Source organism: Lagenorhynchus albirostris, chromosome 3, assembly GCF_949774975.1.
Source record: "Lagenorhynchus albirostris chromosome 3, mLagAlb1.1, whole genome shotgun sequence".
In the NCBI taxonomy this organism is placed as follows: Eukaryota; Metazoa; Chordata; class Mammalia; order Artiodactyla; family Delphinidae; genus Lagenorhynchus; species Lagenorhynchus albirostris.
In genome coordinates, this window is record NC_083097.1 from 170,405,967 (window position 1) to 170,421,925 (window position 15,959).

General features: G+C 60.6%; 2 protein-coding genes and 2 non-coding genes across 6 annotated transcripts; 2 read left to right on the top strand and 2 right to left on the bottom strand.

Moving 5' to 3' along the window:
• The first annotated feature begins 3,273 nt into the window (after positions 1-3,273).
• Positions 3,274-6,575, top strand: GAMT (guanidinoacetate N-methyltransferase). The gene is made up of 6 exons (XM_060146770.1): positions 3,274-3,522; positions 4,547-4,692; positions 4,903-4,966; positions 5,254-5,321; positions 5,510-5,620; positions 6,178-6,575. Exons 1-6 carry the CDS (start codon positions 3,342-3,344, stop codon positions 6,316-6,318), a joined length of 711 nt encoding a protein of 236 aa, XP_060002753.1. The 5' UTR covers positions 3,274-3,341; the 3' UTR covers positions 6,319-6,575.
• Positions 6,576-7,172: 597 nt separating this feature from the next.
• NDUFS7 (NADH:ubiquinone oxidoreductase core subunit S7) lies at positions 7,173-13,815 on the bottom strand. Of its 3 annotated transcripts, none has more exons than XM_060145794.1 (8): positions 13,559-13,813; positions 11,834-11,867; positions 11,086-11,154; positions 10,449-10,566; positions 8,968-9,147; positions 8,782-8,828; positions 7,887-7,975; positions 7,173-7,342 (listed from the first exon to the last, which is right to left on the bottom strand). In XM_060145794.1, the coding sequence occupies exons 1-8, from the start codon at positions 13,572-13,574 to the stop codon at positions 7,245-7,247; spliced, it is 651 nt and encodes a 216-aa protein (XP_060001777.1). In that variant the 5' UTR covers positions 13,575-13,813; the 3' UTR covers positions 7,173-7,244. The 3 variants fall into 3 exon arrangements, with proteins under 3 accessions (XP_060001777.1, XP_060001778.1, XP_060001780.1); XM_060145795.1 differs by lacking the exon at positions 13,559-13,813 and adding an exon at positions 12,525-12,643; XM_060145797.1 differs by lacking the exon at positions 11,086-11,154 and having other exon boundaries at positions 13,559-13,815.
• Positions 13,816-13,834: 19 nt separating this feature from the next.
• TRNAN-GUU (transfer RNA asparagine (anticodon GUU)) lies at positions 13,835-13,908 on the bottom strand. Its single transcript has one exon. It is a non-coding gene; the product is annotated as a tRNA-Asn (tRNA).
• A 132-nt stretch (positions 13,909-14,040) lies between these two features.
• TRNAF-GAA (transfer RNA phenylalanine (anticodon GAA)) lies at positions 14,041-14,113 on the top strand. The gene has a single exon. It is a non-coding gene; the product is annotated as a tRNA-Phe (tRNA).
• The last annotated feature ends 1,846 nt before the right edge of the window (positions 14,114-15,959 follow it).

Sequence of the window (15,959 nt, forward strand, 5' to 3'; positions counted from 1 at the left end):
ATTACTTATTCTTGTCCATCCCCCCAGTAGGCTATGAGCTCCAGAGGAGTCAGGGCTGGGCCCCCTGAGGTGAGGAATTCAGTATGTGCTGAATAAATGGGTGACTTTCACTTCCCAGGAAAGAGCTGCGGGCTGCTCTGTAAGGGGGGCTGACAAGCTTTCTGCTCAGGGCCACACAGTAAATATGTTTGGCTTTGCCAGCCTTCAGGTCTCCGTGGCAATGACTCTGTGCTGTTGTAGATTGGAAGGTGCCAGAGTCCATATGTAAACAAGTGGTCCTGACTATAAACTTTATTTACAGACATGCCAGTGTGACTGTTGTATAATTTTCACGTGTCTGGAAAGAGTCTTTTGATTTTTTTCAACCATTTAAAAATGTAAAAAGCAGGACTTCCCTGGTGGCCCAGTGGTTAAGACTTCCTGCTTCCCCTGCAGGAGACATGGGTTCAATCCCTGGTCAGGGAACTAAGATGCCACAAGCCTCGCAGCATGGCCAATAAATAAATAAATAAAAATGTAAAAAACATTCTTAGTTCACGGGCTGTATCAAAACCGCAGAAGGGGGATGTGACCTGCAGGCCAGAGTTTGCCAACTCTATAATGTTAGAATGTTTTGATCAACTGTGTCCCTTTTCTAATCAGAAAATAAGTATTTTCCTTCTTTTAAAACATCTTTTAAGACTGTGGTCTGGAGTCAGGCACACCCCTGTTCCCATCCCCTCTGCCACTGATTTGCTGTGTGTCCTTGAGAAAGCCACCTTCCCTCTCTGAGTCCGGGTCTGCAAACTGCAGATAACAGCAGCACACGCACGCTAGACTCTCTTGAGAAAAGTGGACACAATGAATGACCACGTGTCGGTAATGCATTTGAAGACATCAGCTGGGCAAGAGTGGTCACTCCATTGAGAGAAGAGGACCCCAGCCAAGGCTGGAACAGAGACCCCCTTGGCTGAGTCGCCAGCCAGATTGTGCCATGCCATCAGCCACTCTTGGAGATAGAGTCCAGGCTGCATGTAGGTGACCACTGGGAGGTGGCAGCTTGGCCAGACATGGGCGGTTCCTTATTTCCTGGGCACCAAAGCTGCAGGAAAGGATCCCAGTTGACCACCGCCTCGGCTTCCTCTTAGTGTCTGTGTGGGCAGTAGCCTCTGAGACTGACCCCTACTTCTTGATATTCATAGCCTCCTGGGATTCCCTACCCTTGTGTACCTGGCTTCTAACCTGTAGGATAATACGGCCAGGGTGAGGGGATGTCCTTCTGTGATCAGATGGCAAACGGTTCTGACTTCCGTCTTGCTAGAAGCAAGTTGTCACTTCAGGGAGCCCCACATGACCAGGGACTGAATGGAGTCAACAGCCAGTGAACAAGCCTGGAAGCGGATACCTTCCCCAGCTCTGGGCGACACCTTGACTGCAGCCTTGCCAGAGGTTGTGAAACACAGGATCCGGCTAGGCTAAGCTGCACCTGGATTCCTGACCCACCGAAAAATGATAAACATGTGTTGCTTTAAGTGGCTACATTTGGGGCAATTTGTTACATAGCAGTAGCTAATGAATACAGCCTGCCTTCTGTCTCCGGCCGGGCATTCCAGGGCATTGCTTGAGTTGGGTGCCAGTAGTGAGTGCCACCTGTTTACGTGGGTGGCCCAAGGATGCTGGCATAAGGATGCCTGCAAAGCCCCCGCCACAGTAACCAGGACAGCTGTAAGGAAACTAGACAACACAAATTCACATGGGCTCACGAATTCAGCGTGAGCCCAGCCCTGGTGCCTGGTGACATCTACTCATCCTGCCTCCGCCTGAGGGTCTCATGGAATCCGTGCTGTCCCATCCAGACCACATTAGACCCAATGTGCCCTCAGGAGTCATCAAGCATTTTCTGTGTGCCAGACGGGTCGGACAGACGATATAACCATGAAGAAATACCTTCGCTGAGTGAAATACCAAAGAGAGGTACTGAGAGATGAAACAGCTTCAAATGGGCCATAAGCAGCCTGGGGGGACCCAGGGGGCCTCCCAGAGGAGGTGTGGGCTCGGGCATGAAGCAGAAAGAGAAGTAGACCAGGCCAGGAGAGAGGGGAAGCTGTCCAGGCAGAGGGGAGAGCATGTGCAAAGGCCCAGGGGCAGCAGGGACACAGGAGCTCTGCAGGGAGTGGGAAGGGCCACGGGGAGGACTCTGGAGCCACGTTAAGGCTGTGAGCAGCCATCCAGAGGTGGACGCAGAAGGGCAGGGCTGCCTGGGTTCAAACTCTGCGACCTCAGCCTGTCGGGGCCTCAGTTTCCCCACGTGTTCCCTGGGATGTGCAAAACACTTGGCCCAGATGGGGTGTTCCAGGCTCACAGCCGGTGGCCCCCTGTGTGCAGATAGATGGGAAGGGGAAGTCATGTTTCAGAACCTAGAGGAAACCCCAGCTTACCTTGGGGGCTGGTCTCAGCGTGGCCGGCAGAGAACAGAGCTGACCCCCAGGGCTGCCCTGGGGCAAGGCTTTAAGGGTGGGCGCTGCAGGGCTGCCCTGCGTGCCGTCATGGGCTGGAGGGCCCGGGGGCCGCTGGGGTGGGCATTTCAGTCCCAGCACTGGAGGCCCCTGTGCGCTAAGCCCCTCATCAGGCCCCTGGGGTCTGAGGTGACCTGGGAGAGTGAGGTGAGCTCAGGAAAGGGGAGAGGCAGCCCCGCACAGGAGTCAGAGTGGGGTTCATCAGGGGTTCCCACACCCCACCCTCCCGGCCATGAGATTACCCGTTTTGCCTCTGGAGCCTCAGTTTCCCCACCTGTAAAATAAGGACGATAGAAGAAACCACTGCAGCGCCTCTGAAGATTAAGTGATTGTATTTATTTATTCTATTTATTTTGGCCGCGCCATGCAGCTTGTGGCATCTTAGATGCCGCACCCGCGTCCTGGGCGGTAAAAGCGCAGCGTCCTAACCACTGGACCGCCAGGGAATTCCCTAAGTGATTTTATATACTTAAGGCATTTCCAACCGTGTCTGGAAAATCCTTAGACCCTCACACCCCGGCAAGGAGGGAGCTATTGACGCGGTGGTGACAGACGAGGAAACCGAGACAGGAAAGCGACTGGGCGAGGACTCCGAGGGCTCGCTGCTCTGGTGCCGAGTCCGCCCGCCAGGCGCTGGCGGCCCGGGAGGCGGGGGCGTCGCGGGGGTCCGGGAGTCAGTGGGGGCCGCCTTCCCCGCCGCGGCCGCTAGGGGCCGCGCGGGCCGCTGGGCAGTGCAGTCGCGCCCCGCCCCCGCCCCGCCTCCCGTCCGCCCCCTGCCCAGAAGGCCCTGCAGGGACGCGGCCGTTCCCCTCCCCAGCGCCCGGGGCGCGCCGTCCAGCCCGCAGCATGAGCGCCCCCGCCGCGACCCCTATCTTCGCACCCGGAGAGAACTGCAGCCCCGCGTGGCGGGCGGCGCCCGCGGCTTACGACGCGTCGGACACGCACCTGCAGATCCTGGGCAAGCCGGTGATGGAGCGCTGGGAGACCCCGTACATGCACGCGCTGGCGGCCGCCGCCGCCTCCAGAGGTAGCCCCCGCCGGGCGCGCGGGGTCGACCGAGGCCGGGGCCGCTGGGACCCGGCGCCCGCCCGCTCTCCAGCGACGTGGCGGAACCTCTGCGCTCCTCTCTTTCCTCGCCTGGAAAACGGGGCCGCTCGCGAGGGCAGCGGGGTAGTCCTGGGGCGCTGCGGGCGCCCTGAGTTCCGGGAACCCTCTCTCCGGGGAGCACCGACGCCCCGACCCCAGGAAGGGGTCGGGGTGGGCCGGGGGATGGGTTCTCCGCTGCGGAACTCAGCCGCCGGACCCCACCCGAGGTCGAGGACAGGGGAGTGGCGGCCTGGCGAGGTGCTGCCCAGGCCCACGTGGGTAATGCTCCTGCCCAGGAGTCGCGGGAGGCCCTGCCCTGGCTAAGAATAGCTCTGGTAACGCTGAGGCCTGGAGACAGCTGTCGGGGGTGGCCCTGCACCTGGTGTCGGAGCCCGCGGGGTGCCGAGGGCTCCCCACGACCCCCAGAGGCCGGGTGCACCAGCTCTGGGCCTGTGTTCCCATCTGGCAAATGGACACAGCCAGTGTCCCTGCATGGTTAGGGCGTTTCTCCTCTCCTCTTTGACCCAAAGGGGCTCGACCCCCGCCCCTCACTGTTCCAGGCCTGGGCCTTGAATCCTGGTCCTCCCTTGCCCTTACTTAGTAGACTTCATTGTTGTGGGGGGGGGGGCAGGGGACGCTGCCCAAATCAGGAGATAAGCGCCCTCAGTGCAAACAGCATGGGCCGGGGCTCAAAGTCCAGGGTCTGCCCTGCCCCGTGGGCCAGACCAGAAGCCGCTGTCCGTGGCCTCCCCGGCAGGCCACCCTCTCTGGCTACTGGCCCCGGGCCCACGCTGTTCCCTCTCAGGGCTGCTGTGTTCTGTCCCACCCCCCACCTTTGCTCTGCAACCTGTCGCTCCTAGTAGCAGTCGTTTCTCTCTGCCAAGGCCCTGCCCCCACGCCCCCTCCTCCAGGTAGCCTCCCCAGCCCCACCCAGTGTGTAAGGCGTGGGCTCTCTGTCTGCCCAGGGGGCCGGGTGTTGGAGGTGGGCTTTGGCATGGCCATCGCAGCTACGAAGGTGCAGGAGGCCCCCATCGACGAGCACTGGGTCATCGAGTGCAATGAGGGCGTCTTCCAGCGGCTCCAAGACTGGGCCCCGCGGCAGCCACACAAGGTGCCCGCCTCTGCCCGAGGTCCCGCCCCTCACGCTCCTTAGGGGGAAGACCCTGCCCATGGAGTGGGCTGGGGACCTGGGGTGGCCGCAGACTTGGGGGAGGTGGTCTTCTCTCTTGGGAGTTCCTCTGCCCCCTCCCTTGCAACAGGTGGAGAAGTCCTGGGCCCCCTTTGACCCTCAGCCTTATCTTTCTTTCTCCCCTGCACCAAGGTGGTTCCCCTGAAAGGCCTGTGGGAGGAGGTGGCACCCACCCTGCCAGACAGTCACTTCGATGGTGAGGGGCTCTGGGCACTGGGCGGGGGGCCTCTGCCTGGTTTGCCAGCCCCTCCTTTGCCTGCTTCTGAGGCACACATGCCTTGATGTGTCACTGGGGTGGCAGAGCCCGGGGGGCAGGCACAGACACACATACAGGAGCCTGGCACTCAGGTGCGTGGACATCTCAAGAACCACCGGATGGGACACAATTCGTAGGGGCAGCTGCAGCATAGCGAACTCTGGGTTCCCGGCCGCTTCAACTTGCAGCCAGTGTCCTGACCACGTGGCTTCTGTCCTCCCGAGCAGGGATCCTGTACGACACGTACCCGCTGTCTGAGGAGACCTGGCACACGCACCAGTTCAACTTCATTCGGGTAGGATCGCTTGCGGTGGGACGGGGTCTGCCAGCCCTAAGGTGGGGGTCAGCCCAGTGGGTGCGCCTGCCGTCCCCACAGGAGGCACCTCTCCTTCCGGCGTTCCTCTGACCTGGCGGGAGGCCCGCTGGGAACGCCTCTGCCCATCCCCACCCCCTCCTGACCACTGTCCCCCCAACCCTGGCCAGGACCATGCCTTCCGCCTGCTGAAGCCAGGGGGCGTCCTTACCTACTGCAACCTCACCTCCTGGGGGAAGCTGATGAAGTCCAAGTACTCGGACATCACCACCATGTTCGAGGTGCTGCAGCCTGGGCACTCCCTGCCCCGCCCCACGCCCCACCCCTGGCAGCGACTTTGGGTGGGGAGGCAGATGGGGTCACCTGAGACCTGGGGAGGGCCCCTTGCCTCTGGCCCTGGGGGCTCATCTCTTGGGTGGACTCTGAGCCTCCACTTGTAAGTCAGGAGAGGTTTCTCCCTAGCTCAAGGACCTTAGATGGCTCCCAAGTGCCCTCAGGATACAGGGATTCAGCCCAAGGTCCCCAGCGGCATCCCCGCACTCTGCCCTTGTCCACTCAGGGTGCATCTTTATGGGTCTAGCCACCCCTTGTCTTGGGCCTTTGCCCACTCGGTTCCCTCTGCCTGCGAGGACGTGTGGGTGAGCAGCCTGGTGATACCCCATGACCGCCAGGAAGCTGTGTGTGGACACCTGGAGATTCCCACCCAGACCTGGGCTCCAGCATTTTCTTAGCAGCCCCGCCCTGCCCCCAAGGGCCTTGGCACTTGTAGGGGTGGCTGGCAGGGTGCCTCCTGAGGCCCCAGGGCCCTGGAGGTGACTCGGCACCTCCCTCTGGCCAGGAGACACAGGTGCCAGCCCTGCTGGAAGCAGGCTTCCGGCCGGAGAACATCCACACACAGGTCATGGAGCTGGTCCCACCGGCCGACTGCCGCTATTACGCCTTCCCACAGATGATCACGCCCCTGGTCACCAAGCACTGAGCCCACTGGGCCCACCGGCTCAGCTGCCCACGCCACCCTGGGGGCTCTGGGCTTCAGGAACCCCTAACCCCCAGACCCCTATTGAGCGCCTTCGTGGCCGGGAGTGCAGGCTCTGGCCCCTCAGCCCTGGTCCAGACCCACACCAGCCACATGACATCAACAAGCTTCCCTAACCTTCTCTGCAAGGGGACGGCCACTACCTTCCTACCATGGTCCTGAGAATGAAATAAACACTAACACTGGGTTTAGCAAATCAGCACGAGGACACAAACGTGTGCTTGCTTTACTCTTCCTGCCCCTCCAGAAAAAAGTGAAAGAAACCTGTTAAATTGACCACCACCGAGGCAGTGGCTCTACCACTCCAAAGTTTCTGATCCTGCCTCTGAGCCCCCCGCTGTGCCCCCTGAAGACATTGCCAATTAGTCACCCATGGCCCCTCCCGCCCGCCCTCTGGTGGGCAGCTGGGGTCCCCAGAGGAGGTGGAACTAGGTCAGGACCTCATAGCAGGTGGCAGCCCCAAGGCCCAGACCCTCTGGTCCCACCCAGTCAGGCTGCACCACGATGCCTCGCTCTGAGTCGACGCCCCTCCAGCCCCAGCACAGGGACACCATGGATCTGTCTGCCCTGGACCCTGGTGCCCAGCTGGTCGCCACGGTGTCGTCTGCTTCACCCCGACCCTCTCTTGGACGTGTCCACTCCCCTCCTTCATGGGTGGGGCCCCCCACTGGGCCACGCTGGGCCCGGCTGTCCACTCCAGGGGCCTCGGCATCTCCACGCACAAGAGACAGGCCTGACCCCGCCCACCTCCCAGGCCCCCACCCCGGCCCCCACACCACGTGGAGCAGGGCAGCCAGGCGGATTTATGGGCTTTATTGACCGCCTCTGGGGGAAGAGCGCAGACGCCGCAGGGCAGCCAGGCAGCGGCACTACCTGCGGTACCAGATCTGGAGCCTCTTCTCGCGCTTGATCTTCTTCTGCAGCTGCAGGATGCCATAGAGCAGGGCCTCGGCTGTGGGCGGGCAGCCTGGGGGGCGGGTGGCGCCTCAGTCTTCCTGCCCTTCCCCCTCCCCTCCACTCTGCTCCAGGTGGGGACAACCAGGCCACTTCCCAGGGTGGGGAGGGGCAAGACAGGGCTCTGCACCAAGAGAGCTGGGGGGCTTGGCCCATCACGGGAAAGGAGCCAGAGGGGGGCAGGGTGGGCAGCTGCTGACCCCAGGGCCGACCTCCCAGCCAGGATGAGGGAGGCCTGGGCTACCCCTCCCAGGCCGAGCTGCCCTGTCCCTGGCCCTCCCGCCACGTGACCCGGCTCGGTACCCGGGAGGACAATGTGGGCTGCCTGCCAACCCCCAGGCCACGCCAGCGTCCGGTGAGGACCCTTGGAAAGGAATGGGGGCAGACTCTTCAGACTGGGAGACCCTCCAGAGACAGCGAGGGGGAAAGGCTGCGGTGTCACTCTTATTCTTGGACCCAAATCTGCTTATTCTTAAAAGGGGGCAAGCTGTCTCAGTGGGGCTGTGGGGATTCTGTGAATTGGGTGAGGGCCGCGTGGGCGCCACCTGGGGGCTCACCTGGGACGTAGATGTCCACGGGCACAATACGGTCGCAGCCCCGCACCACAGAGTAGGAGTAGTGGTAGTAGCCACCTCCGTTGGCGCAGCTGGTGGGGAGGGGAGCGCCAGCCGTGAGAGTCTCTCCAGCGACCCCGGCCTCCATCCCTCCTCACAGCCCCCAACCCACACCCCCTTCCAACCTCAAGCAGGTGCCAGGCGGTCAGGAAAAGGGTAAGACTGGGACACAAGTCACAGGAAAGACAGCAGCCACCTGAGACCTTCTGTGGGACCGGGCAGGACAGAAACAAACGGTGGGACTATGAACAGACGACCCTCAGTGAGAGAAGCCAGATGTGAAAGGACACAGCGTGTGATTCCATTGATGGGAAACGTCCAGAACAGGCCAGCCCACAGACAGAGAGTGGGTTCCTGGTTGTCAGGGGCTGGGGGAGGGGGTGGGGAGTGACTGCTGATGGGGACAGGGCTTCTATTGGGGTGATGGAATGCTCTGGAATTAGATAGAGGTGATGCTTACCCAACACTAAGAATACATTAAAATCCACAAAATCGTTACGTTTTGAAAGGGTGAACTTTGTAGTATGTGAATTCTGCCTCAACCAAAAAAGTCAGGTGACTAAATGGCTTTTAATGATATGGAGAAATGAGGTGCTGGCTAGACGGTGAGGAGGCTGCAACGCCCCCCCGAGCAGGACATCCTTCCTGTGGTCGTAACACAGAGAAACAGAATGAAACTGGACAGGCTGTTGGGGTGGGGGAGCGACTGTAACAGGACAGAAGGGCACGTCCTGGACAACCCCGATCAGAAAGCAGCACAGAAACGAGACTGGAAGAGACAAGCCAGCGTGTCACTGGCGTGTCTGCTGCTGGAGCCCCCGCCCCGCCGGGCACTCACCTCCCCATAGACACGACGTAGCGAGGCTCTGGCATCTGGTCATAGACCTGGAAGAGACAGGGGTCTGCGTGCAGCTCAAGCCTGGGGGGGTGGGGTGGGGGGCGGGGCTGGGAGGAGGGGAGGGGTTGGGGGAGGGGAGGGGAGGGGTTGGGGGAGGGGAGGGGAGGGGGTGACGGTGAGGCCCACCTTGCGGAGCGCGGGGGCCATCTTGTTGGTGAGCGTCCCAGCCACGATCATCACGTCGGACTGGCGGGGGCTGGCGCGGAAGACCACGCCGAAGCGGTCCATGTCGTAGCGGGGCGCTGCCATATGCATCATCTCCACGGCGCAGCAGGCCAAGCCAAAGGTCATGGGCCACAGGGAGCTCTGCAGGGCAGGGCAGTCGGCCCGTGAGTGGACGAGTGGCCCACTGTGTTTAAAGAAATTGGACAATTTCACATAGAAAAATCTGTTTCTAGCCTTTTCTGGGCCCTGCCCACAGCAACCATGTGACCTCCAGACCCCGAAGGCCGCCCTGGACACTGGTCATCGGCCTGAGCCTGATGCCCCAGCCCAGGACTATGTGACAGGAGGGCCAATTGAGTTAGGCCCATGGGTCTACACTTCCCAGCAGCCACATTACCAAAAAGAAAAACAGACAAAAATAAAACCAAGTGCAATTAGCTTTAATAATATAGTCCACATAACCCAGCATATCCTAAATCCCGGCCTCCAACATGGGCACTTGCTGCTCTGAGTGCCCAGTGGCCACACACGGCACAGGTCTAGACCCCGGGGCTCAGCACCCTGGAGGGTCTTGTTCCCAACACCGCCTGGACTCAAAGTGCCAATTCCTCCAGGAAGCCCTCCTGGTTGCCCTCTGACTTCTCTCCATCCTTTGGTGCCCGATATCACCCCTGCCCCCACCCACAAGCTGTTCTCCACCAGAGCTTTCTCTGCTTGTCTGTGTCCAGTCTGGGATCTGGCCAAGGTCCCTGCTGCCCTGTGGATGTCCCAATTCAGGTGACAGGGCTCGGGTCACACAGCAGGCAAGGGCTGCCCAACACGGCAGGGCCATGACTCCACAGCACACGGCCACAGCGACCATCGCTGCCCTGGAGCTGTGGGCCTGGAGGGACACTCGCTGTGGACTCGCTGGTCACACACAGACACCAGGACAGCACCAGCCCGCCCGTCAATGGGGGATTGTTACCCAGCTGGGCGCCCCGAGAGCACTGAAAGGAACCACTGTCCTGGGACAGAGTACACATGTCCGGGGGGAGACACGGACAAGCACGTGAGCAAGCAGACTGTCCCACGGCGAACGTGGGGGTGGGGTGGGGGATTAGGATATTTGCTGGGAAGGAGCTACTGTTTCCATCGTGTATTTCCAGTTAAAAACATGGGTTTTACGTTAAGAGAGAAAAGAGAGGAATGAACAGAAGATGGAAAGAAAAGAACAGGAGGGAGGTGGCTCATCTTCTCTGGGGGCCGATGCGGGGGGCAGGGAGCACCGAGGGAAGTCAGGCCAGGAACTGCTGGGGGCAGGGCAGGGGTCCTGAGACAGAATCAAAGCCACAGGTCCCCACACGGAGGGGCCCTGGGGGAGTCCGGCCCACTCCATAGCCATGGGAGTGTGGCTGAGCAGCCAGAGGGGGCCCCACGGACGCAGACGAGGAGGGGCTCACCCGGCGGGCCCAGTTGATGAGGTCGTCCAGCTTGGCCACCACATACTCGCCCCGGCTGCTGGGAAGGGCGGCGGATTTGGGGACCACGGCTCCGGCCTGGGACACGGCGGGGTGGGTGCTGGGCACGGGACACAAAGCAAGGGGAGGCATCAGCCAGGCAGGTATCCTGGCCGGGCCCAGCCCAGAGCAGCCTCTCCGAGGGCAGGACAAAGCCGTGGTCACGGCGGGTCCCCAGAGCAGCACTGGGAGTAGCCGTGAGGCCAGGTCTGCAGCATCCCTGCGCCCGGGCCTGGGGCAGGACATGCCTGCTCAACAACGGAGTGAAAGATGGTGTGGACGGGCCTCTACCGCCTCACTGAGGCCCAGCAGGACCCTGTCCTCTCGGGGACTGTTTCCCCGTCTGGAAAACAGGCTCGGCTGACACACTCTTTAGCGAGGGCCCTCCTGGTCTGCAGTTGTGCAGCCATTGGCCTGGGCGCACAGGAGCGGGCTGGGCAGAACTCTGAGGGCAGGGACCCCCTCACATACCCCGCTGGGCGGTGGGAGTGCCCCGGAGTTGCCACAGGCTGCTGCTGTGCTGGGGTGGGGGGATGTGGAGACTTCAGGGTGTGTGGGCTCCCGGGAAGGCCGACCTCACCTGCTCGGGCTGTCAGCAGCCAAGCTCGGATGGACCCCGCGCACCTGCAGAGCTGCGCCCACGCCAGAGCTGCGGGGAGACAGACTGCCCATGACTAGCAGCCCAGGGCGCCCCAACACGCTGTGACAGGGTTACCCCGGGGCCAGGATGGGGAAACTGACCAGGGGGTCTAACCCAGCCCACTGCCGGCTTTTGTAAATAAAGTTTTATTGACACATAACCACACCTATTCACTTCCTTGGTGTCTGGGACTGTTTTTACAGAGGCAGAGCCAAAAATGTTTACCATTTGGCCCTTTAAGGAAAAAAAAAATCTGCTGATCCCTGGTCTAGAGAGTGCCTGGTTTTCATTTGATACTTCCCTCATTCTCCCCGTCTTCCCTTTGCTTTGCAGTGAGTGTGTATTTCATCTGTAGGGAAAAGGCCGTATCAAAACAAACTCAGCCCAAATCTGAGGGCCTGGCAGCCACCTGCCTTCCTGCCCCAAGGAGGCCTACACGGGGCTGCCATCAGAGCAAACGTGCTGAATGCCTTTCGTGCGCCAGGTAGCGACTGGGCTCTGAGGGTACTAGGGCAGGCAGACGTGGGGCTGGATGCCAGGCGGCCCCTGGCCTGGTGCTGATGGAGGGCCCACCCGGATCTGAGGCCCCCTGACAGCCCCCTCTGAGCCCCTCCCTGCCAGGGCCTCACTGCGGGGTGTCAGGATCAGAGATGCAGATACACTGGCAGGCAGGCAGGCAGGCACTCACCGAAGAGCAAGGATCCCACGGAGCAGGCCAGGAGCTGCAGAAAGAACCACAGGGTGGGGGCAGTGAGTTGTGAAAGCACCAGAGGCCACAAACAGCCCAGACGGTCCAGCCTCCAGGTGTTTGCCCATCAGGCCCCCCACGTGGTGCACCCGCTCTCTCACCCTCAGTCTATCTACATTCCATTTAACAAACAATTGATAAAGAGCAATCTTTCAGGGGAATTCCCTGGTGGTCCGGTGGTTAGGACTCCACGCTTCCACTGCAGGGGGCCCGGGTTCGATCCCTGGTCAGGGAGCTAAGATCCCGCAAACCGCAAGGTGTAGCCAAAAAAAAAAACCAGTGATCTTTCAGAATGTGAACCAGACAGTGTCATTCCCCTGCTTCCAACCCCACACTCCACGTCAGAGCCACCTTCCCTTTCCTCAGGAATGTCAGTGTCCCTCCTGTCTCAGAGCCTTTGCACTTGCTGTCCCCTCTGCCTGGAGCACCACTCTCGTGGGGCAGCTTTCAGCTCAAATGCCTGGGTCTACACTAGCTCCGCAGGTCCTCTATATCCTGTCACCCTGTTCTAACTCTATCCACATGTCCTCCTGTGGTGCCTGCCTCCCCCTGATGCTAGGGCTTCCCTGGGTTCCCCAGTGTCTGTCTCGGCCTTGGCTCAGCCTGACAGGCATGTGTCAAGTCAACAAACCCATAGACATCAGCGAGGCTCCAAGCCCTGGGCTGGGAGTTCCGGGGTTTCAGAGGCTGGGCAAGGAGTCCAGGCCAACGGCCCAGCCCTGGACTCTTGTGCAAGCTGTTCCTCTCTGAGCCTCAGCTCCCCCATCTGAAAATGTAGGGCTTTGGGTAATCTCACAGCACAGTAAATGCCCTTCACCTCCAAGGTGAGGGGATTCCAGCCTCTGGACCAGACATTCTTAGCAAGGGGCCGCTGGTGAGGATTCAGCAGACCAGTGAGCTTGCACGGGAAAGAAAAATACCCTCTCTATTGTCACCAACGTCTTACTGAAAATTGGCCTTTCCTTAAAATCTGAGTATAGCCAAAACCACACCAGCATTAGCGAGACCTAGGCTTTTCAACAACAGAAATGACAGTGGTTTCCTAACCCCGACATAGAGGCTGCAGCCAACCCTGTGTAAAGGAACGTGTCCACTTCTCACTCCTTCAAAGTCACAGCAGTAGGCAGATCTGCCACTAAACCTCGGCTTTCCAGGCATGAATAATGAAGCACCCGGGCTGCGAACTGACCCCCGGTTCCCAGACAGAATCCTGGCAACTGTCAGTATAACCGCTTTTCTTTGCAACCCTGTGAATCCATCCTATGCGTTTAATCGCTAATCGGAGGAAAGGTCCGCGGAGCAGCCAGGGTTTGGACGCCTTCTCTGCGGGTGACCGTCCCCTTCCCGGGGTGGCAGGGTGCCCCGGGGTCGCGTCCCTGCCCGGACAGGCCGCGTGACCACCAGCGGTTCCAGCCGCTCTCTGAGCCTCAGTTTCCTCGGATGTCGGGGCTGCTGCCCCCTCGCCGCCTCCTCCCGGAAACTTCAAGGGCAGCATCCCGGGCCGAGCCTGGGTCCCTCCGGCTCCCGCCCCGGCCCCCTCCGAGGCTGGGAGTCTGCGTCGCCCTCGGCATCCGCTTCCCCATGCGGCCGGGCGGAAAGGCGCCCGGAGCGACCCAAGCCCCGACCCCGCCCCCGCCCTCGGCCCCGCCGCCCCGACCTGCTCACCCGCCAGCGCCGCCATCTTGGCCTCGGCCTTCAGACAACCTCTATGGTCCGTCCTCTTCAGAGCTCCGGGTCCCCGGGGCCGTCGCCCAAAGTGCCTCGGCTCGTGCTCGGAAACCGGAACTCGGGCGGGGACGTTCCGCCTCTGTGGAATCCCCAGCACCGCGCGCCGCCGGACGCCCCACGCGGGATAGAAGGATACGGAAGTGCGCGGGGAGGGTCGTGGCAAAAGAAGGCGAGCCGTCCCCTCTCTTAGCCGGGGAAGGAAAAGCGAAAGCACGTCCCTGGGTGGGCTCGAACCACCAACCTTTCGGTTAACAGCCGAACGCGCTAACCGATTGCGCCACAGAGACGGTGCTAAGGCCTGTTTCCAGGCGCCACCCTACGAGGCATGCGCGGCCCGCAGGGGCGGCCCGAGCTGCGCCTTCACGCAAGCGGCTCAGCGTGGGGCGGAGTCGGGGGTGGGGGCAACCCCCTGCTGCGCAGCCGAAATAGCTCAGTTGGGAGAGCGTTAGACTGAAGATCTAAAGGTCCCTGGTTCGATCCCGGGTTTCGGCAGACGTTTTGGTGCCCCCACCGAACAGCGTTCCGTTTTGCTCCAAGCTGATCCAGCTTCTCCCAGCACTTTTACCCAGAATGTGTCGGTTTTGACCTTTCCTCCCCAGAATACTCTCCATTCTTCAGATGAGGAGCTGGGCTGCTGGCTCATGCCAATGCGGGAGGGCTTAGAACAAGGCCTCATCCCCATCCACCCCGGTCCACCCCCAAAACTATGATCCCAGCCCGAATGACCCCCTTCCCCACTCCCATTTACAATATTTTTTAAGTGGCAGGATCAGAACGAATGTAACTGTCAAAAGGAACACTACTGAATACCAAAAGGGAGTTTGCAGAGACACCTTCTGCTCGGATGTCGTTTAACTGTGACAGTCCTGCTGGGTACCTATTCTGCCCATTTTACAATACATATGGGGAAACTGAGGTTCCCCCGTTCCCAACGGGGGAGCGCAGGTGAGGAGCAGGGCTGGCTCCTGGCGAGGGAGGACTACCCCAGGTGTGTCCTGGAGCCCGACTGCGCGGTCCCGGGAAGGGGAGGCGGGGCTCCGGTGGGTGTCACCATCCCCGGTGGTGGCACACAGGAGAAAAGAGAGGGGCTGGGCCGAGGGCTGGGTCTGTTGGGAATCCTACACCTCCTTGCCCTCAGTTCCCACAGCTGGCCAGGCTGTGGAGCTGGAATTTTTTAATTAAAATAAACCTTGTACTTCCAAATAGTTTGATTCAAAGAAAAGTTGCAAACCTAGTACCAGAGTTCGCTGTACTCATCACCCAGTCTCTCCTACTGCTAACATTTTACACTGACGTTAACAATTCATGACCCAATGTATATACATCGCCAACTCACGTCCAGGCATTATTCAGGCTCCTGTTTTCTCCTAACGTTCCTTGTCCTGTGAGCCAGGCACCTCGGAGCCGAGCCCCCAGCCTCACTCGAGCCTTCAGACATCTGACTGCGACCTCCTGAGACCACAGCCCAGTCAAGAGAGAATGTTGCTTCCAGCCGCCAGGGGCCGGTACACTGCTAAGGCAGGGATGGATAACTAATACAGGAGGGGCCATCGGCTGTCAGGGTGATGGATTGGATGGGGAGCGGGGGGGTGTGGATAGGGGAGGTAAGAGCCTGCATCAGGAAACTGGGACTGTCAAGGGCGAGCCCTGAAACGGAGAAGCAGGTCTGACAGGGCAGGGAGTTAACAGAGGGTTCACCATAATTCCAGGAACACTGAAGGTGAGGGGGTGAGGGCAGATGGGTAGGTGGGGAGGAGGTGCGGGGGAGAGGAGGGGGAGCCAGGGCTGGAGGAGGTGGGGAGCAGGACCTGGAAGGGGTGGAGTTGGGGCAGGAGGATGGGGGGTGCAGGGGCTGAGAGGGGAGCCGGGACAGGAAAGCCTGGCCGTAGAAGCCATGCATTGGGGGGAGGGCCACTGACCGCACTGCATAGACGTGCCTGTCTGATTTGAGATTCTGTGTGTGTGCATCCCTCGTCTTAATCAGCTTCCTAGATAAATGATAGACTTAAAGAGGTGCTCAAGTGAACACAAGGAAAACTCCCCCTTCCAGGAAGTGGTTTTGTTGATGCACTGCTCCTCACACCGGCGGGTCTGATCGTCCCCTCATGCCATCTGGGCTGGAGCGAGAAAGGTACAGCGACTATAGGACAAGCATCGCAGGGTCTGGGGTCAGGGGTCTGGCTGAAAAAGGTTCAGGAAGGGTGGCTGTGAGTGGTGGGAGGTGACCGGGGCAGGGGTGGACGCCTGGGGAGGGGACGGGACACAGTGGGGGAGCAGGGTGGCCGTGCAGATGTGTGGGCTGCTGAGACGCCAGCTGGACGGAGCCCAGACAGCTGAG